We start from the raw sequence: 23,597 nt of genomic DNA, 5'->3' as shown, positions 1-23,597 counted from the left end.
ATACTTCTCAAAATTAACAGAAGTTAATGTTAACAGTAAAACCTTATAAAAGTCAGACAGTCCACCCCTTAATATCGTGATAGTTTTAAAAAACTGCTGCGTTAAAGTGTCATACCATACATCATGAGAAAGTGATGATTCTTGTGATTGCGAGCATTTCAAACTCTGATTTTCTGCAGGCCAAAGCCATCATCCTTCTCTCCATCCTAAACTCTGATAAAAAGTCAGAATGCTGTCCTCCTCTGAAGAGACAAGATTGCTTAATGTGCTTAAGAGCCTCTCTTAACAGGCGTGACTCCTACAGGCCCCCTCCTAATGTCCTGGAGGAGCACTGGAGGGGGATTGAGGAGGTTGGAGGGGTCAAAAGGGGGCTTTGGTGGAGGTTTTCGAGGCTGAAAAGAGAGAGGGAAATCTCCCTGTGCTCCTGGAGAGAAACGTTGATGCGAGCTGTTTTCATAGTGCTCATCTTTTATCACCATGTTTGCCACGATATGCATTAATCCTTTTTTATTCTATTATAAGTCAGAGTTGTCTTATCCATAGAAAAGTCCTTAACCTTATTGAGTTTTTCTGGTCTACAAATGCCCTGCTTCTGTGTGTATTTTAGGAAGTGTGAGTGGCCGTTTCCTGGCCTTTGCTGCCCCGAGGGGAGAATCTATCACTTGACATTTTTAGGAGGGCTTTGCAATTAACCCATGAAAACTGTAAAGCCGTTTTTCTCCTTTTTACGGCTCAGCAAAAGCAAATAAATGGCTTAAATAAATGCATCATTAGTTCCAGCATTGGGCTGTCAAAATTCATTATCAGTTTACCCCCGTCTACGGCGGCATTACTGTCAGCACAACATAAATGTTTACTTTGAATTACAGCCTTATTACGGGATGTCAGTACAGCTCGTAAATCAGCTGGCTTTCACATTTCTTCCCCTAACAAACTTTAGCTTTGATTAAATTTTCACAAAAAAAACAAATCCCTAACAGGTGCTGCAAAAACAGATCCTCTCCTGTTGCATCTTTTAGCAGCTTTTAATGTGTAACAGCAATACCTCTGACTCTTCCAAATACAAACACATAAGCCCAAACATAAACACCAAAAGCTTCGACCACAGAGCTCTCCTGGTGCAGAGATCCCCAGACAGTTTTAATCACCATGAAACATTTTAAACATTTCCACAAATCAGCTTCATGAGCTGTTTGTTTGTAAAGCTTCAACATCTGTGAGCACCGCTCTTTTCTGTTGGATTGATTACATTGTTTTGTCATTTAGTAACACGCCACCTTCATTCCAGCTTTCCCTTTCTGATTTTATTCCATCAGGCCAGTAAATTTGCCGACAAGGGAGGTGGTAAAAAATAATTCCCTCTAATGTGAAGTTTTTTTTTTTGTCAGTTGGTGAAAATGAGCCGAGCCTTCAGCAGGCAGAGAAGACGGAGCGAGAGAAGCAGTGGCAGCTCACTCAGGCTGTTCACTCCGACAACAATTCAGAGAGGTGAGACACTTCATGTGGGTCACAAGATGGGTTGTCGTCTGTTAAAAGTGCTACATGAATAAATTTTACTTACTTCTGTGTAACATAACACGCCAGACAGACCTGCCATTGCATGGATATGTATTACATTCATCCTCCCATACAAAGCATTAGGGAAGGGCAGGACTTGTGATTGGATGAACATTTTGTCTGTCACATTCACAGGCCAATCAGAGCGACATAGACATGCACAGTTCCTGCACTAACCTGAGCTGTACAGGGCATAGTTGATGAAAAGCAGAGCTTGTCAGTGGCAAAAATTCATGCTAAAATCTGAAATAACCATCTTTGCTCTTGTTTTAATAAAGAAATGTGGTAGAGGTCTTGCTACGCTGACACTTTTCTACAGCTGCATCCAAGCTAATAGCTACAGTGGTAGCAGCTGTTGTATACACTGGCTTATAGTACCAGTTAACCACACCCATAACAATCATAAACTTGTGCCGAAGTAGGTCGGCAGAAGAGTGGAAACATCTTTCAGTGGCTCTTTGCTCTTGTTTTTCTAAAGAAATGTGGTCCATTTCTGATAAAACTGCCACTATGGCTATATCCGGGCTAATCGCTTCACTGCAGCCATTGCACATGGCAGCTCATACAGGCCCCCCCCCACCCTTTTCAAGATGGGTTTGCCTGATGGACATGAAGTCTGGAAAATCCATCTGCTTTGCAAGGTTAACCTACTTATGTATTATTTTCTAGATTCACCCATGTATATAATGTAATTTTTAACCATCCACACATTTTGGCTAGTATCTATAGAACTGTTTTACTGTACTTTATTTATTTGTCACGTACAAAAGTGCCCAATCCTTGTGTATTTTTAAGACACCAAAGCAGTGTTCAAGCAAATATTTACGAAGTTACATGTTCCTTTAACAGCCCAGTATCAAACAGTACATTCTGCTTTTTCTCCCAAGCTTTGCAGAAACATTCTGCTACAAAACAGGCTCCTGTTCTGAAACAGAACCTAGGTTTTTCATAATTTCAAGCAAGTTCATAGGGTGTTTTTACAAAACAGTAAATCACATTTTTTGTTTCATGGATGAATTTTGCGTAATAAGGGAGAAAAGCTGCTTAAAAGTGGTAATACGCTCCAGCTTTGTGCAGCGAGCTACTTGGAAAACATTCCTGGAATCGCTCATAGCATGATGTGGGAAGGCATCACCTTTTAAAATGGCTTTCTCTTTCTTTTTGTAAAAGGCATCCATGAAATGAAAAAGGTGGTTTGCTGATTAGTGAACACACCTTTTGCCGTGGAGGTCAGCAGCCCCCAGTGGTCCGTCACAGATTCAGTGGTGCTGCACCATTACAAAGATCACATATGGGCCTATGGCATGTTTGTAATGACCTGCAGTGGGCATTATGGCTTGAACTGCTTTACATGCTGTGTAAGCTTTGCAATGCTAAAACTTCTGTCTTCACAACATATACTGTATCTTTTGAGGCACTGATAAAGATACCTTGAATCTAGATGGTCCTAAACATACAGTACATATTTTTAAGCAGAAATAAAGTTCTTATATTGAAACAAATGATGAGACAATGTGTTGAATACAGGCAATAAGCCTTCAGGCCTGATCTTCCCGTTGCCTTATAAAGATACATTAAGATTATCTTACAGAGCATCTGTGTTTATTTTATGATATGTCAGAGGGAATTGCAGAAATGAAGAAAGGAAACGGTTAAATTGATAGAAATATGCAGAGTGCTAACAGCCTAAATGCTTTAGTTTTTTTCTTCTTTCTTACCCCTAGTGTTCGTTTCTTACCGGAGATCAGCACAGACATCCTGCAAGGAGGCAGAGTGCAGCTTGTGGTAAGTACCAACCCCTCCTGTTTTACCCCAGCAGTTCATTCACTTTAGTGAGTGACAGTGAATCCTGATTTGGATCTTTTCTGGGGGAGCAGTTGCATGCATGTAGAGGTATGCAGTATTTACATTCAGCAGTCAGAGTCACGTCCTGGCTGCATGTTCCCTCCCCTGGAGCCTGTCTCATCAGCTTCCATTTAAAGGAGTCAAAGGGGGGAGGAGAGGGTGAGGTTCAGCTCTGCAGTGACACTTTCAATTGGATCACCCAGCCGCAATTTCTTCATTTTACTTGCAGAAATCCCAGTGTCACTTTGGAGCAGTTTGCCTGTGCTTGAGAACGGTGCTGATGCTGGTTTGGTCTTTGAAGTGGGAAACTGCAGGTCTCCCCATGCAGTTATAGAGTACTTTGAGTTATGACCACTGGCAACAGAAGCCTCCCCCCTTCCTCCTGTGTCATAGATACGTACAGACTGCAGAGCCGCTGCTCGTCCAATGTTTTTCAGAATGTTAGACTTCTCGCGTGAGATGTGTAATGTTGGGCCTCATTAATGTGTGTGTTTGTGTGTCGTTGTCTGGTGCGTGCAGGCGGATCTGGGATACACAGAACGTCAACATCATGCCAGTGGATTGTGGGCCAACAGCAGTTTGGCTGCTCGACCCTGCAGAGAGAACTGTTATCCTGGCAGAAACTCTTTGGGTCATGAAAGTGAGTCTTGTGAACCTCATAGTCTTAAATCTTTTTTTCACATTCATTTTCACAACCGACCTTTGCAAACAGAATAAAATAAAAAAACATCAATTAAAAAATTATGCTGATATATATATATATATATAAGACCTATATATCAGCTGTGAATATGGGCCATATGTACGAATAAGTATAATTAAGTTTGAGGCCGGCCCAACAGACCTTCGTCAGCTGAAGTCTTTTTCTCTGTAACTTTAATGTGTGTTCTCATGACTGAAGTTTTAGGTCTGAACTACATTTATATGTCAGTATCCAGCTACCAGCTACAATAGATTTGTCAGAAATTGGCAAAAATTCCAATATCCTGCATCTCTTTATACAGCAGTTTATATCCCAGAACAAACATATATTATGAAGCCATAGCTTTGATCCAAGTAAATGATTATAGTGTCATTTACAACCTCAATTCCAGAACAGTTGGGATATGACGCATATGTACATAAAAAATACAAAGCAATGATTTGCAAATCTCATAAACCCACATTTTATTAACAATAGAACAAAAATAAGATATCATATGTTGAAACGGAAGCATGTTACCATTTCATGAAAAATATTAATTAATTTAGATTTGATGGCAGCAACACATCTCAGAAAAGCAGGGATGGTGCAACAAAAAGGTTGGAAAAGTAAGCCATACTAGTGAAAAACAGCCGGGGGATCATCTTGCCACTTATAAGGTTAATTGGTAACATTTTAAAGAGGCAAAGTCTTTCAGAAGTAAAGATGGGCAGAGGTACACCAATCTGTGAAAACTCTATCTAAAAACACTTCCAGTAATCATTGTCGACACGGTTCACCGCGCCATCCACAAATGCTAGTTAAAGCTGTATCTTTAAAGAAGATGCCACGACCAAGAAACGCTGTCATGGACTGAGGCAAAATGTATAACTGTTCTGTGGTCAGAAGAATCAAAATTAGAAATTCTTTTTCAAAACCACGGACGCTGTGTCCTGCAGACTAAAGAGGGACCATCCGGATTGTTACACATCAGGAAAGGCACTATCAATGGTGAAAAGTATATAGAGGTTTTACGGCATTATTAATCCCATCCCATCAGACAAGAATGGGACAACATTCTTCTCCCAACACTCCAGCAGTTTGTATCCTCAATTCGTAGACTTTAACAGACTGTTGTTAAAAGAAGAGGGGATGCCACACAATGGGAAACATGGCCCAATTTCTACTTTTTTGAAGTGATTCGCAGGTATTTCATTCTGAAATGTCAAGCTTTCAGAATTTTTTGTGTACAAAACTTGCACTACAAAGATTACCATGGGGAATTTGCTAACAGGGGTATTTATTAAGCACTAGCACCAAGTGAGTACCATGCACCTTTTGCCATTCAAGTGGACAGGGTTGGACGGAACAGACTGTGTGATGTCAGAAGCGACAGGTCTATAGAGTTGCCATTTATTGTGAGCTTTGTTGCATGCCCAGCAGAAAGCAAGCTTCATTTGAGGCAGCTGTCATTTTTATGCCCAATGCCTATGTTGTTTAGATAGCAAGTTAACTTGTGGTTGGGATGGGATTTATAATCAAGCCACTTAATCCAGCCTTGTTGCACTCTTGGGTTACTTCTCTAAGCTGGCAATACTGATTCTTAACACAGAAATAGAAAATTGACGAGTATTTCAAACTTTTATGCATATGCATGATATATGCACACAGATGCATTGTGTTTGTCCTGTATTATTAGAAAATCCCATCTCTGAAACTTTCAACATACTCTTATTTTAAGATAACCATTTAATTGTGCAATGAAATGAAGTATAGCAAGCTGAAATAACTTTAATATAATTCCTTAAATCAGCATATGATATACACCAACATAATAAAGTGCCCAAGCTTACTTGCACATAAATAATTTTTCCTGTATGCAGACATACTGTCCTGTATGTTGGTATAAACATGAAGTTATCACTGCAGTCATACCTCTCCCTAAGAAAGCTGCAGATTTTTTGTGTGCATGTCTTTGCATGCGTGTAGATACCTTTACATTCAGCTCATACCAATACACAGATGTTTCAGTGTTTGCACACTTGCACCCAAAAGTCTTGGATCACACAGACCTGAGGTTGCAGAGCGAGGGATAAATGCTGCTGCTTATTCAGCCCAGACTGAGCCCACCGGTCGACTGCTTCGAGAGGGGAAGGAGGGAGAGGTGGGGGGCACAAGGTCGAGCCGGGGACAGAGTGCCGTGAATTTCTCCTCTGACAGGAAGCGGGCAGTAAGAAAAAAAAACCCTCTCAGTCCTTTCAGAGAAGAATGACTGGCCCTTCTGTCAGAGGACGTGGGGCTCAGGAGTTTGAGTGACAAAGATGCTACTGACAGGCTGAAGGCAGATGACCACTTTAAACAAGCCCAGGAATCTGTGTGAAGGAGAACCCTGTCCACGTTAACGAAGCCTAATTGGATTCTGATGATGATTTCAAAATGATATCCACGAGGTGCAGCAGCAGCAGTGAGCGAGCGTCGTGGAGCTCAGCAGGCAGACTGTTGTTCTGCTCCTGAGTACTGCTGCTTATATGAAAGCCTCTTTGTCTGCACTGATAAGAACACCATTTATCACAATAACTCAGGACAAACTGTAATATGAATGTGAGTGTAAGAAAAGAGCATTTCTCAAAGAGCCAATTAGATATTTCATAAACTTTGAAAGGGCATCTAATGGTCACCAAAAAATCGTCAGTGTGGTCAAACAGAAATTTATGATTTAGAAATGCAGCCTCTGTGACTAAAATCCTGTGTCAGTAAAAGGTTGGGAATGTGAACAAACCTTAATCATTAAAAAAATGCAAATCTTACTCCTGTGTAGTGAACCGAAGAGTATAAGAGAAAGACAAAATGAGAGGAGGAAGATTCTTTTTTTGAAGTTTTCCAAGAAAAAAATACAATTTAAGAGTTGATTTCTTCCTCAGTTTTACAACTTTTATTTTGGCATTTTTTAAAAACATCTTGACTTTTTTCTCTACACTTTGACATTGAGGTTCAACATCTTAACTTTCCAAATATTACGACTCTTTTTGTCCATTTGTGTTGACCCTTTAATGACATTTCAACCTTTATTTTTTACTTTCGTCACAGATATTAGACTTGGCTTTTTAACATCTTGACTTTTTTTTCCCAATATTTAAGCCTTCTTGTCAACATGACATTTTTCCTTATATTTTGCCTTTTTTAATTTGGACTTTTTAAAATAAAAAATGTTTGAGTTTGTTCCACCATTCCACCGTTCTCTACATATTTTGTTTATTCTTACAATTCTAAATTTAGATAAAGAATTGTAAGTAGATTTAGTCTTTTATTCATATTTGGGCTTTTTATAAATTTTGCATTTCTTTCTTGAAATATTTTGATTTTGATTTTTTTAAAATCTTGGGTCATTTGTCTCCATTTTGACATAATTCTTTCATAAATGTAACTTAATCAAAACATTTGAAATTTTTTATGTATTTTGCCTTTTTTACATTTTTCTTCAAATTTTGACTTTTCAACATGTTGGCTGTTGTCATCATGACTTTGAACTTTTTTTTTTTTCCAGAAAATAAACAGAACTTTTTTTTCGCAAAATTTTCTTTTTGTTTTCTTGAAATTACCATTTTTTTCTTGAAATGTTCTACTATTTTTTAAGTTTTCTTTTTCTTCGAAATTTTGACCTTTTTCCAAAATGTTTTCTATTTTAACTTCTTTCTCAATATTTGGAATTTGTTCTGTGTAATATCTGTTTATTCTCGAGTTTTAAGCCTGCATTGCTTGCATTGTCTTTTTGTAACATTTTGCCATTGTTTCTTAAAATTATGACTTTTTTCTTTAACATTACAATTTTGACTTAGTGTTTTAACTTTTTTTGATAAATTGACCTTTCTTGACATTTAAACATCTCCTTGTACATTGACACGTGCCATATTTCTCAGCTTTTCAACTCATCTAGATATTTTGACTTACTGACATTTTGACATTTTTCTCAAAATGTTGTATTTTTCTCAACATTTTTTTTCTTGTCATAATGACTTTCCACAACATTCAGTTTATTTCTAAACATTTTAACTTTTTTCTTAGCGTCTCCTTTTCTTGACGTTTTGTCTTTGTTTTAAAGGTTGACTTTTGCCCTTGATATTTGACATTGTCCTCCCCATGTCAAGTTTCTTTGACTTTTACACTTTTCTCTTGACATTTCAGCTTTTCCTAACATTGTGATCTTTTTCTTTACATTTTGACTTTATCTCAGCTTTTAAACTTTTTATCTCAGCATTTTGACTTTTGTTTTGAGCATTTTTTACATTTTCCCAAACATTTAGAGTTAGAATATTTCAACCTATCACTTTTTCTTTTACTTATTTCTCAGCATTGTAACGTTTTCTCATAATTTCAAATTTTCTCTCAACTGTATGATTTTTCCTCACAACATTTCAATCTTTTGCGCTAATACTTTTTATTTTTAAAACTTTTTCTAACCTTTTCACTCCACATATCTTTCTACAAAAAATTGATTCTACATTTTTCTACAACAGTTTGTCTTTCTTAACATTTTGGATTTTCTTAACATTTAAGCACATAACTAAAAAAAATCACATCATCCTTCTCTTCTCTTTATCTTTTCAGGTTTGACACTAATACTCCCCTGCAGAAATGGCACACATACATCAAAGCCGGGTTTTAAAGTGGGAAGGTTCACTTAGTTTGCCAAAGCAGTAAAGACTACATAAATACTCAATAACCTACTCTGTAACCTATTGGAACACGATACTCACTGCCTGCTGGGATGGTGCCATTAAATGCAGCCTCACAAAATACATTCACTGCGTGTGCAAAGGAAACCGCTTAAGTTGCATATCTGCTCTCCCAATTTTGTTCACTGTTCAGCTCTAATAGGAGCAAAATGAAGGAAAACAATTTGTTTGGTCACAGCGGTTGGGCCAAATGTGCGGTTATTTGTTTATCCCTATACATTTAATAGTCTAAAATTGGCAACATATGTGTCAGGTTCTGTTTCTGATTTAGGACAGATAATTGGACCAAATCTTTAATAAACAGCCACCAAACGTGGGCTTACATCTCTTAAAATAAACACAAGAGGCTAAGGAGCTTTTATCTTGAAACTACATCACACATGAGGAGTGTAGAGGCTCAGAGAAACACGAGTTCAATCATAAACTAGAGAGGTGTGATGAGGGATGACGTGCGAGTCCCTGGATATTCTATACAGTGAACAAGCTGTGCAGATATTCAGAACCAGGTCAGTACCTGCGATGCCTTCAAGGCCCCCCACCTCCTCCAGAGCTCTCCCTGCTGTTTTGCTCCTTGTGTGGGGCGGCCGTGGAGACCGCGGGCCCTGGTCTACACGTGGAAAGCATCATGCCCGGGAGAAGCTCTGCCTTTGTTCTGTGTGTTTGAAAAGCTTTGTGGTGATCCCCAGGTGGAAAGGATAGACCTCTGATACAACACAAAGAATACCCACTCAGGCTTGAGTCTTTACAGAAGGATTTCATATGCTGGGCTGTTGTCTTGAGCCTCCTGAGACAGAGATAAACCTGGAGTTAGAAAGGTAGTTTCTTAAGCTAAACAATCCAGCACTTATGTGTTAAACAGCATCATTTATGAAAGCATCTATCAGGGTGGCAGCTGTTAAAATGAAATTAGATCTGTCAAATGATAAAAATGTGTACTCACAATTAATCTCAGAAATATTATAGCCAATCATGATCTCCTTTTCCACTGTTTTGCAAGAATGTTTTTGTTTTATGTTGGATTTTTGTACCATCTTAAAGCATAGGCAATGGACTTCCTGTCAGGGTTGGGTTAACTGATGAAAAGGTGTTTTGTTAAGACAGTCAAGGTTTGCTGTTTCTTATAGTCTTCAGTGCTATTCACAATTACCCCATGACGTCAGTGTTTGGTGCGGTGCATTTGCACGGGGTAAACAAAATGAATTACACTCAGTTGTATAAAAAAGTTACCTGATGAAGATACTGTATCACTTATGATGGTTCATGAACTTTTGGAGCAACAAAAACATTCTACAGAGATTTGATTTGTCAACAAGAAAATTGTTTCAAAGATTTCGTTCAAATGATTCTAGATTCATCTAACAAACGGCTGGATGGACTTGTAAGAGAAGTGCAGGACTTAAAAACTAGCCTTCAATTAACTCAGAATGAGCTTGATGAGCTAAAACAAGTACATGCTCAAACATCTGAAAATGTTCATTCCTTTAACGCTGACTTCATCTCACTTCAAGAATCTATTCGCAATATATCTACTAAAATGGATTATATTGAGAATTACACAAGATGGAACAACATCACTGTATGAGTCTCCAAATGAAAAATGGTCTGAAACAGAGAAAAAAATTTGAAGCCTTTTTGCAGATAAGATGAAGCTAGATCACCAACAGATTGAGATTGAACGTGCTCATCGCTCAGGAAAATCTGTTCCAGCAGGTACTAAACCACGACCTGTTACTGTGAAACTCTTAAGGCATAAGGACAAACTATCCATGCTTGCCAAAGCAAAAACTCTCAAGGGGTCAAATGTTTATATAAACGAAGACTTCTCTGATACTGTGCGGCAGAAAGGGAGGGACCTTCTGCTAGAGATGAAAGCTGTGCGAGAGAGAGGTGACATAGCTTACCTTAGATATGATAAACTCATTGTGCATCCATCATCACAAAAGCCAAGAAGAAATGTGGTACATACATTAGCAGTTTAGTCACACATGGATGAATGGAGTGTAACGGCGTCTAGTTTTACTCCTGATATCATATGGCTAAATATGACCAGTGCTCACATTGTCAAAATAGTATGAGTGTAAGCATTTTTTGCACTCTTTGTAAGAATGGGTTTCATATTAGATGTACACTGGTATCTAAAAAGATGTCTAACATATGGACTTCTTGGATTTGTAGAGATTGTGCCACTCTATTTCCTTTTTCTACACTTGATGATGATGATTTTGTCGGCTATTTGATTGACGGTCATAGTTCAAAACACGTGAACATAAACAACATGCTGTTTGACCCATTTGAGTTAAATCATGAAAAAGAAAATTGCCCTGATTCTAGTTTTGATCCTGAAATCAAGTTCTTTTCAACAAATTCTAATCTAGAACCTTGTCACTACTATAGGGAAAGTCAGTTTAATTCCTGTATAAAATCACTTGAAACAAATTAGAATACATTTTTATTACTGAATCTTAATACCTGAAACCTAGCAAAAAACTATGACCAGCTCGTGCATTATCTATCAGTATTAGAACATAACTTCTCAGTAATAGCTTTAAGTGAAACATGGTTTACTGAAGTAACAAGGGATCTGTATGAAATGCCATTGTACAACTCGATTCATGCTGTTAGGAAACATAAAATTGGAGGTGGTGTCTCAGTTTTCATATATAAAAATCACAATTTTGTGAATCGATCTGATCTTTGCCTCAACTCTGATGAGAGTGATATAGAATCAGTGTTTGCTGAAATCTCTTGTTCTAGCACTGGGAAAAATGTGGTTTTAGGCTGTAAATACAAACCTCCAGATACAGATATAATTAGCTTTAATGCTAGGTTAAACAGTGTACTTCAGATATCTCAGATCATTTTCCAATATTCCTGCTTTTCTTCACTAATGGAAGGAAGTTAAAAACTGAAGTTGTTACAGAAACATACAGGAAGCTCAATGCAAGTAATATATACAAATTTAAAGAATTGTTGGGGAAAATGTCCTTTGAAAATATTTATAAGGAAAGTAATTTGAATTCAGCTTACAAATTATTTATGAAATCGTTCAATACAGCGTTTTGCAAAAGCTGTCCATGAGTAACTTCCTCCAGAAAATTGGATAAAGATAAAATTGTAATGCTTGATTTACTGCTGGCTGAAAAAAGTCATCCAAAATTAAAAGTAAACTTTATAAAAAATATATTTTATGTCCTACTCCCCTTAATCTAACAAATTAAAAGCTGTATAAAAGTAAGTACAACCATCTTCTTCAGATTGCCAAGAAAAGTTTCTTAAGTGAACAATTCCAGAAATCTGCAAGTAATATCAAAGCTGCATGGAAGATTATAAACCAGCTACTTCAGAAGAAGAAAACTACCAGTAAAGTTCCCCTTAGTTTTTTCAATGGGACAACTTCTATCACTAATCCACTTGATATTGCTTGCAAATTCAATGAGTTTTTTGTGAATGCTGGAGTTTCAATCTCCAAGAATATCGTTAGCACCAATTTAAATCCAAAAAAGTATATAAAAGGACACTTTCCATCTTTTTGCTCTTTTAAACCTCCCAGCATCAAAGAGGTAAATCAGATTTTGTTGGAGCTAAAGATTTCTGCCCCTGGACATGATGGTATTACTGCATCCCTCATTAAAGAGGTAAAAGAATCTATTGTGAAACCATTACTGCATATTTTTACCATGTCTATGAATACTGGTATTGTACCGGCTGATCTAAAATTGGCAAAAGTTATTCCACTTTTTAAATCAGGTGATCCTGCATGTTTCACAAATTACCATCCAATTTCAGTTCTTTCATGTTTAACAAAAATTTTAGAAAAATGAGTGTATAAACGTATCCTTGGACATTTGAACGTGAATAATATTTTGTATGAACACCAGTATGGGTTCTGGAAGAACCACTCTGTGTATATGGCTCTTTTACATCTTGTAGATAAGATCCAGACTGCACTTGAAAACAGAGAGTTTGCATGTGGTATTTTGTTTGGATCTCTCAAAAGCATTCAATACTGTTAATCATGACATCTCAATTGCAAAATTGTACAGGTATGGTTCTGATGACAGTGTTTTGAAGTGGCTCAAAAATTATGTAAATGATAGATACCAGTATGTCAGGATTCATGGTGTGGAATCTAAGAAAGCTATGATACAGTGTGGGGCACCACAAGGTTCAATTTTAGGACCTCTATTGTTCCTTATCTACATAAATGATATTGCACTGGTATCTCGTACAGTTTGTCCATTATTATTTGCAGATGACACAAATTTACTTATCTCAAACAAAGATTTATCTGTACCCATGTTAATTTTGACAGCACTTTTTAATTTAGTTTTAGTTATAGTCTTTTGCCAAAAATATCTTTTAGTTTTAGTCATAATTTAGTCATCTAAATTGTTTTAGTTTTAGTCTAGTTTTAGTTGACGAATTTTCCCAACATTTTAGTCGATGAAATTTACAGTAAATTTAGTCGACTAATTGGATCTCTCTCCAACTTACCCCGCCACCACACAGCAAAAGCAGTTGTGATTGGATCTCCCCGTATCTCATCCCACCTTTCCACACAGCCAAAGTAGCTGTGATTGGATATATGCCTAACTTGCCCCTACTTTCTACATGATGAAATTAGGTCTGATTGGATAAAGTCTCTGTCAAACATTTTCGTCTTGTTTTTATTTGTTGACTAAAAATGTCAATTAATTTCATTTTAGTTTTTGTCCATGTGTACTTGTTTTTATTAGTTACTGTCTCATTTTCGTCAGAGGAAAAATGGCTATTATCGAAAACTATAACGAAAATAATTCATCAACAAAATTAACACTGATCTGTACTCATCAAGGGAGTCAACAATGGCCTTCTAGCGTATTCTAAGTGGTTTAAAACTAATAAATTGGCTTTAAATGTAAAAAAATCAAATTTTATGATCTTTGCAGGGAAGAAAAAATATAGCCCACAATTAATAAAATTATATATTGATAAAGAACAAATTACTCAGGTCACATCAACAAGATTTTTAGGGATCTTGATTGATGAAAAACTTTCCTGTAAAGATCAAATCAGTTTTGTCTGCAGTAAGGTTACTAAATCTATGGGTTTTCATCAGAAAAATTAGCTATTTTTTGCAGTCCTCTTGCATATTAACACTGTACTACACTCTTATACATCCATATTTAACTACTGTAATATCATTTGGGCCAGTTCTTTCCCCGCTTATCTTCATAAGCTCCTATTGTTGCAGAAATGCTTTGTGAGAATAGCAGCATTCTCTAAGGTACTGTGATGCTACTTCTCCACTTTTTTTTTGAAATGCAATATACTGACAATTTATGACATTAATATCTTTCAGATATGCACCTTTACCTTTAAAATTAAGTACATGAAAAAGACTTACCAGATACTTTAAAAAATTTTTATATTTGCAACTCTCAAGTTAACCATTATTCAACAAGACGGAACAATATCCTGCACCTACCAATGTATCATACATCTCAAAGACAGCACTCATTTAGGTACCGTGGAGTCCAGCTGTGGAACACAAACTTGGACTTACTGTCAGATATTTTGTCCTTGTCTCAATATAAAAGAAGACTCAAAAATGCCTTGATGTCAGCAAGATTTCACAGTGACTAGTCAATACAGTGTAGGCTTTGTTATGCCAGCTAATATTATTACTATTACTATTATTATTATTACAATTATTATTATTGTAATCATCAATATTTTAATATTATATTTAGATACAATCATCAATGTTTTCTTCCTGTGTTTATTTATTATTATTTTCTATTGTGTATTCTATTTCAATTAGAACTTGGTATTTGACATTGTGGTTAATTGTTACATTTTGATCTCGTTAGGTGAGGTTGATGAGATAAGCCCATAGTGGGTTTCTACCTCACCTGCACATGTGATTTACTTTTATTCACTTTTCTTGTATGACTGTGCTTTTTGAATGTGCTAAATAAAGGAAAAAGGGAAAAAAGTTTGTGTTTTATTTTTCACCTGGAAAGCCTTTTTTCGGCACTATTTTGCATCCAAGCTTTTGCTAGGCGCTCGGCATATCGTCATCTCCTGGTCAGCTGTTTGGGTTGTGGCCTTGTCAGAGAAAGCAACAACGATTTAAGCTAAAAGAAAAACTACAATGAGCAATTTTGGCAATGAAGATGTCGTGCCATTTACTGTGAATACGAGGGGATACTTTTATGAGCTGGAGTATGCTGAGAAACTTCTGCTGGTGGAGACTCAGTGGGAAGAGAGAGAGAAGAAAAACCCTAAGTGGAGACTGCTTAAGAGGAGAAATTCTGAGTTACCTGGTGGCGTAGGTGTATAACAGTGAGGCCATCCCTTTAAACACTGAGAGCTACATTTCTAATCAGGGATAGCGGCTCATAGACACCTGTAGCCTGCATCACTCCCCATCCAGAGTTCCCTACCTTACTGAACTCTGGTATTTTACAGACCTTCTTTGACTTTTTGAAGATTAATTGGAGAAACCCACACCAACCAGAAGAGCTGACTGGAAATTTGTCGTCTAAATAAGTGCATGGCTGTCGCTTATACTGGATGATAATTAGACAAGCCTCAGTCAGTATACGTTTACTTTATGAAAACAATGTCAGCTATTGAAGTGGAACAGAAAAACTAGTTTTAGATTAGCTTGTTGTTTTTGTCTCCGTCAAAGCCTGCAGACCCAAACAGCTGATCGGATATGTTGAGGTGGAATCATGTAGCCGGTAGCCAAAGCTTGCATTGCAAAATTGTGCCAAATGCAGAGGCTTTCTGGGTGAAAAGTAAAACACTTCAACCCACTAAATTACTCTGAGAAAGTGTACCGGTCTGCTACATTGTATAGCCCAGCTCCCTACTGGAATGACCAGCGAGTTGTCAACGGATGCTGAAATCAAAGAAATTGCCAAGTACATCGTATGACTCAACTTGAAAAACACCGAAATATCCCTTTAACAAATGAAACATCAAACAGTAATTTTACACTGAATTTTTCAATAAGTAACTGTCTAAGGAATAGGCTGAGGCTTTTAGCTTTCTTTTTTCTATCCTATACAATCCAAGGAATAACCTAGAAAATCAGCTAAAGAAATTAAAGTAAAAAAGATACTATCGTTTAGATTGTAATCCTCATCTTATGCTTTCAACAATTCACATTGTAAGCTTTGAAGTCAGTGATAGATTGAAATGGCAAACATTAACACATTTTGTTTCTGTCTCCAGGAAAAGAGGTTCCATCTCCGAAGCGGGTCTCATCTGCTCCGTCAAAAAAGGATCGCATCTCCTTCAGAGACAACCCTGTCCAGCTGAGCGGCGGCTGGGGAGGAGGGAAGAAAAGGGGCCAAGTGCACAAGTAAAACACAAACTTTGCCACAACTATTTCAGATTTGATGGACCTGACACATGAAGAAACTTCAATTCAGACCATTTCCCTAAAATCACCAAAACAGCTTTGAAACATACAAACCACCAGGGCTGTGGTGAATTCATGCAACCAAAAACCCAAATGTGATGCAACCAGTAATTAAACCAATGGGTTTCAGTCTCACTGGGACATTTTTCCTCAAATGGAAGACTTTTTTTCTTTATTTTTATTTAAAAAAAACTATTAAATCCTTCTGCAGCTGTTCATTTTACACTCTTTACCCTGTTCCTCAAGATCCCTCTTATACAAATAAATGAAGACCAATAGGACCTGCAGCAGCCCAAATATCTTCAGGCACTTCAACTGTGTTGATCCTACTCAAGTGTCACCGCTTGAATTTGACAGCAGCAAAACACATCTGAGAAAATGCACACTGAAAACCTGGCACACACTAAGAGATTTTTAATGTCTTAACCAATTTTTAATGTGAGAGACCGAGCTCATGGCAACTTTAAATGACAGATTTAAGCTTTTTTTTTTCTTATTGTGTGTGGTGTGTAACAAGATGACCAGCACACACTAACAGATCCTGTTCACTGGCAGTCAGAGTCTTCACTCTCAGAGCTCCAAATTTCACACAGCCAACACAACTTTAGTAAAGCTTGTCGGTTTGATTTTGGTATGTTAAACAGGAGTAGTTGTATAAACGTGTTGTTGCCACAAATCAACAAGTTGCCCCTCCATTCCTGAAACCCATCTAACTTTACTTTATGTTTGCTGTCATCGCTATGGCTGTGTTTGTTGTGCTTCCTCCTTCGGTCAGCTTGCTTACTGATTGACTATCATTCCATTCCATGTAACGATCCCGCTCATGCCTGCTCGGCTGTCCTCTGTGTTCAACAGGATTTCTGATCAGAAATATTGAACATATTTAATTTTCGTCTCAAGTCAGAGCAGCTCTGGTCATCTCCTAAGCACATAAGAGAGGGAAATGAAATCAGGAGAAAGGAACCAGACTAATATCCACTTAAATTAGGGATATTTGGATTTTAAACATATCCATACTGTTAATGACTGACAGCGCATCGTGGATGATGATATGTTGTCATAAATCAAGTTTTGAGATCAACATAACTCATGAAAGAGCATCAGTATTTAGCCAAATACATATCACATTAATTTACAAAGCCTACGTTATTTTACCTGTGATAAACATCTATGGACTTGGCATTTTTTTGTCTCTCTTTTATCAAACCAACTGTGTTAATCATACTATATACAGTTATAGAACATAATCCATTGTAATTGGATGCCTTGTCACCTTAGATATTATTTCACTCTGTGTTTTATCTTAAATTTAAGGTCTTGATTTTACTCTAAGGTAAACAAGAGGAATGAGAATGAAGTGAGTTTAGATTTTATTTCATTGCTAGTTGAATGGTAGCTACTGTTATGCTGCTACATTTATCACATAACTCCAGGGCTAGTGAGCCTGTAACCTAGTGCTTCTCCCTATGTGATGCATTTTACATGGATATATTACCTGAGTTTCCTTGGGTGAGAGCAAAACTCTCCCTGTCTAGAAGCTACTCTCAGACCACAACCAGTTTGCTTTTGGTTGGACCAACGTCAGCGATCTCCAGTGGTCAGCTTTGATTTGTTGTCATCTGTTTGATTAAGAATGTGCACCCTTATCCATGTGGTGTTAAAGAAAACAATAATACTGAATCAGTCTTTTGTTTGTCTCTGGTGTTTTGTATCTTGGCATCCATTATTCTAGCCTCTTTATTTCTAGCATCTCCACAGGTGTACCTCATACAGGCTGATCAGCCAGAGCCACACCCCCACTGTGTGACATCAGACCTGGCCCTGCTTCTCTCTTCCCACCAACCATGCCATCTGCAATGAGATACTAACACCTAAGTAATCCCCTCAAGCAGAATCATAACACTGCTGTAATAGCATGGCTTTGTCTTTTGGCTTTATTAACATACCGTGATGCTGCAAACATCTCTATAAACATATTTATCATCAAGAAGCCATTTAAATGCTTACGCCCGACTGATTTCTGTCACCAGTATGAACTTTCTCCCATTCAGTGGCTGGAGCTGCAGAGATTCATTGTGCCTGTAGCACCACATACCAAGCTTTATATGCAATGACAATGAATACAAATCATGGCCTTAAATATCTATGGATTCATGTGTCTTAAAAGTTGTAAGTGGGGCGCACACTACACGATAAATGTGCTGGTTTTCGGGCCATTTCCCGCATCTAACGTCAGCAAAGGCCCGATAATTGGATGGTTCGAAGGATGAGTCAAAGAGCAGATTCATGGAGTGCTTGAAAAAATTTGTGTCCCTGTGGTGCTCTTTAGTGTGGCGATCCATCTTAGAGTCATTAAAGAGAACTGAGGCACTTAAGAGGGATTGTTAACAAAAAGCCTCTAATTCATCAGGGCTGAAGACTCATAAAAACATGCCAACATCTTTCAGCCATGCAGGCCTTCATCAGGGCAAGTACTAAAGATTATCTTGACAGTTTCCTGTGATGTGTTGGAAGACAGCTGAGCACTTACACTGTAAAATGTCACATGGAACAAAATGACAGCCAATCAGGAAGCAAGCAGACTGAAGGAGGAAGCACAACAAACACAGCCATGGTGATTAATGGTAAAGAATAAAGTAAGATGAATGTCAGATACAGAGGACCAATTTGTGGAAACAACTCAAATTTTCGACAACCTTTCCTGTAAAACATAACATAATCAAACTGACAAGGAGGGAAGCTGGGCATTGCTTTTGCAATGGATGTAACATGTAGCTAACAGTGAGATATATTTAGCTTGAATTGTGTTTGAAATTTAAAGTTTTGAGACTGGAGACTCTGGTTGTCTGTGAGTTTATGTGTTAGTGTGTGGTGTGCTGTGTTGGTCAGATTGTTCCACGCATTAAGAACAAAACTGTTAAGTCTGTCGTTAAGTTTAGATTTTTTTTATGTGCCAGTCTTTAGCTGCTGATTCTGCACCAGATTACTCTTGTCAACAATAGAAATTATGGTTTTCAGTCATGGGAGGAGGCTGTCTTTTATGGCTATCTAATAAAACCCAGACATTTAAGACAATTATCCCCACTCTGTGTCTATATTTAGCTTTCTCACCAACAGCCAGCTTGAAGTGACTGTTTCTATGAGCCGAGAGCAAACATTGGTGTTAGAATTAGAACGATGTTTTCTTTATTTCTCATCGTAGATTATAACAGCCTTGTCTGTGTATTTGAATTTGGGGAGCTAAGGCACCCGTTCACAAATACGGCCTTACTAGAGGCGGTGAACCTCAGGCCTGGCGGGTCTTCACTGCTCCGCCGCCTGGAAATGATAACTTAATGAATGTCAAAACAAATAGTCAGAGCTGCGGAGTGGCTGCCTGGCAGGAAATGCACTTCACTCGTCTATTTATTTTCCTTCTATCTTTCACTTAGCGCATGTCTTGAGGGTGTGTTTTGACTGTACGCGAGCTGGTGGGGGATTTTTGTCTTTGGAGGGTGGCGTATGCCAGGGATGTGGAGGTCCTGTTGTGAAACCAGAGAGCACCGTCCTCCTCCAGGGGAAAACTCATGCTGCAGGCTCTCTGGGGGACATAAGGAGGGTGTTTCTCTGTCCTGCTGTGACACTGGAGAATTTAGGTTTTTCCTAAAAATACAACACAAGAAAACAGGCAGTGTAAAGGTGCTGCATGTTCATATCTTATCACTTCCATTTTAAAATTCTCAAACTTGAAGGGTTCATTTCTGCTTATTTTGAACCGTTAGACTATCATCCACAAGCATTTGTTAGGTTTGTTTTCTTTTGGGTTGTGGGTGAATTATACGTAACCTAAGACATCCAAAATCCATGGCCTGGTGAAATGAGCGCCTCACCACACATTTAGATAAGAAGAAGAATGTCCCCGTCAGCCCGCACCGCACCAGCCTGACCTCAAGTCAGCCTAAGCTGTCAGCCGGAGCCTAGCAGGCAGTTTCTGTATCTGAATCCCTCCAAATCCTCCTTCAGATGCATTCAAGAACAACAGCGCACTATCAAGTTTAGCAACAAATTATATATAATCTGCATTTTCGCTGACTACAAATGACAGTTTTGACATCATAAACAGCTCCAGGTGGCCGTTGACTTCCATTTTCTTTCTGCACATATGAAAATGAAATAAACCTGCTTGTGTTGTATAATAATCAGTAAACCTCAAGTTAAGTTTTGTACATATTTATTTATCATTGAATGATGATGCACTTTATGTTATACAAAAAAATAATAAGGATTAAGTGTATTATTTATTCAAACCTGCTTGAAAATGTTTTTTTTAGACATAAAATGTTTATAGAAGGATTACTATATTAGTTTTATACATTTTTACTATTCAGATAGTGACTCCATCGCTACAAGAAACTGAAAAACAAACACAATAAAGACAATCAAGGTGCATAAGTGCAGATTTTATGTTATTTACTCAACTGCTACTGTAAAGATGAATAAAACTTTTTAGGTACAATTCGTATGTTTTTAGTGCTTAAATATCTTCATTAATTAAAAATATCTCATCATACATCATATTTATTTGATTGTTTAGGTCTTACAGTACCTCAGATATTTCTAACAGCCAGAGAAGTTTCCATGGGGCTCCCATGACAGACACGGCATGTGTCATGGGATGTAAAGTCACAGACTTCTACATAAGGAAGCATGAACTGCTTCTGGAAGCTGCCGTTCTGTTGCTGTATCTCATTAATTTTCGTGCTGCTTCCTTGGGATAGACCATGACAGGTCTCAACCATTAGCTGTACTGTTGCCCAAGCTCCTCCCTTAATGAGTAACCCCATTCCCCACCATGTGAACGTGTGGCGTTGTGGCCCCACTAGACATTTTCCAGTCATGTAGAAATGTGCTGCTCAGCTCTGCCGACCTCAACTGCTTACTTGTTATTTTAAATTGAGACTTTTCAAACAGTACCAAACAGTACAGTACTGTTTTTTTAATGGATGACTTTTACACGATGAGGGTGAAAAGCTGTTAAAAGTGGCCTTTCTGGTTTAAGCTGCTGTGATCCAAGAAGGCTTTATGAGTAAATGCATTACTTAGAGTGGAGTATTTATGGAAAAAAGACTTCAGTTTAAACCCACAAGTAAGAAATGGGACCGGGCAGAACTTAGCAGCACAATCTCTATTTGTCATTGTTTGTTAATGGGTTGATTGAGAACAGAATTAATGTACCGTCCATTTAAATGCAACTGTTAAGACTGGTAAATCCTTATTTACTCTCTGCTTCACTAATACTTTCAGACACATAGGTCCATATTGGTATGATCCGTACCGTAAGACAGAGGTTCCCAAACTTTTCAGCCCATGACCCCCGAAAAAACTGTGTCAAAGATTGGGGACCCCCATCTTCCCTTGATGGAGATAAAGGACACAATATTGCACAAAGCATGTACAAAACTTGCAGTTTAGGTAGTTTTTATAACTTTCACTTGCATTGAAGCACAAATATCTTTGATAAATGTGTTTTGAACTTAATTTGAACTCATTTTAACAATATTTCAAAAAAATTATTATTTTTAATCATATGAAATTTCCCTTTGTTTTATGGAAATCATCCCGCAACCCCCCTCACTGTCTTGCAACCCCCCAGGGGGTTCTGACGCCCAATTCGGGGACCGCTGCCCCAAGACCCATATGAGAACTTCACTTTTAAAAAAATGGGAAAGTACATTCAGAGTCAGAATCCAGAATCAGCTTTATTGGTCAAGTGTATGGAATAAACTCTGGTTAGCTTTGCTCTCAGTGTACAGGAATTAAACATTAAATACAAAATTACATAAAACTATAAAATAAGAAATACAAATTTGAATATGTACAATCTCTTGTAGGTATTATTTCTAGTATATGTAAGTCTGTATGCATTGATAGTATGGTTGCAAGATGTGCAAAGGATGCAGGGCTGCTGACCAGACATCATGAGCACAAAATATGTAAGGATTTGGGCAGATCTGCATGAGTTAGATGAGGTTATTTTAGTTGTGGCATTAGTGCAAATGTGCATATAAGGTGAGGAATTATACCACAGAGAGCCTCTTACAGTATTTGAGTTACAGTGAACAGATTAATTACTTACAGTGTCTGAGTCTGCTAAATGGATTAAATTAGTAATTAGTACAGTAAATAGATTAATTAGTGCAAATATGCATATGAAGTGGAGCATTTAACCTCAGTGATTAGTTACAGATTACAGATTAATTAGTGCAATGTGCATATGAGGTGAGCTTTGATCACAATGAGCTTTCATACAGTATTTGAGATACAGTAAAGCAGTAAGAGACAGTGCAGGATATTTAACTTTGAGCAGGGCTAAGGTGCTTGTTAAATCAGAGTTCTCTTTTTCTGATTTTCTATTTTCTGACGCTCTTGCATACTTGGATAAAGGAATGGAAAATTCAGGGTCCAAAAGTTGCTTATAAAAGAAAAAAGCGAATTGATTCTTCGCTACTCCACTGTCCCATGTCTTGAGGAAAATTCACTTCATCATGACAATGGGAGCTTGGGCTAAAAAATAAATAAATGAATTAATAAACAGCAAAATATAAAACTAAGATACAGCAACAGGACAGGATTACGATAAGGTATATAACATGAGTTTAGTCATTTTTAAATTAACCATACTTTCCTACATACTGTGTTCTTTATTTCAGGATGTATAACTGATTTTAAAAATGATTCAAAAAGCTTCCTCAGGAACAGTAATGCTAGTAGTTGTAATTTGTGATTTTCTACATCCGTCCACTTTAAATAAGAATACAGTTTATAAATTTATATTTAGAAATGTATGCATAAATATGAGTTTATGCTGCTGAAATACTTTCAGTTTGTGTGGAAATCTGAACCCTGTTTACAGAGACATTTGGTATAAACTTACAGAGTATTCTGCACTACATCATGGTGGAAGTCAACGCTAATTTATTCTCTAAACAACAACTGTCTGCTTTTTTTGTTACTCAGATGAACACAAGCATGAGTCGCTCCTTCACTAAAACAAGACCGGGAAACATACAACAGGTAGTACAAGTGTATTTTTTTTAACTGTGGAAGCACAACAGATGTATCAGGAGAACAGCATACATGTAAAGTTAAATTAAGTTCATGTCTTTCATATCCTGCTGTTCCTGCATGGGTTCACAAATAAACTATTCAGACAAAAGACAAGAGGAAAAACAACATGGACAACAGATTTGCATGTGGGGAGGAAATCTGGAGCAAAGGAAAAACAAATATAGCAAATTATATCAGTAAAGAACAAAATAAAGTGTTTCGTATTTTTCACATTTATAAAATATAAAGATGTAATTTTACTTTGTAAAAATATGACATG

The 23,597-nt window shown here is 37.4% G+C and overlaps 1 protein-coding gene across 1 annotated transcript in view; it reads left to right on the top strand.

Moving 5' to 3' along the window:
• Positions 1 to 16,175, top strand: part of lrriq1 (leucine-rich repeats and IQ motif containing 1) — a 63,849-nt gene extending 47,674 nt beyond the window's left edge. Inside the window, exons 25-28 of the mRNA XM_041794537.1 lie at positions 1,389 to 1,488; positions 3,282 to 3,342; positions 3,922 to 4,042; positions 16,042 to 16,175. Of these exons, the coding sequence (XP_041650471.1) occupies positions 1,389 to 1,488; positions 3,282 to 3,342; positions 3,922 to 4,042; positions 16,042 to 16,175 (416 nt within the window). The remainder of the gene's footprint in view (positions 1 to 1,388; positions 1,489 to 3,281; positions 3,343 to 3,921; positions 4,043 to 16,041) is intronic.
• Positions 16,176 to 23,597: the final 7,422 nt, after the last annotated feature.

This window comes from Cheilinus undulatus, linkage group 9, assembly GCF_018320785.1.
Source record: "Cheilinus undulatus linkage group 9, ASM1832078v1, whole genome shotgun sequence".
NCBI classification, from domain to species: domain Eukaryota; kingdom Metazoa; phylum Chordata; class Actinopteri; order Labriformes; family Labridae; genus Cheilinus; species Cheilinus undulatus.
The sequence above is the reverse complement of the archived record's forward strand: the minus strand, read 5'-3'. Positions and strand labels throughout refer to the sequence as shown.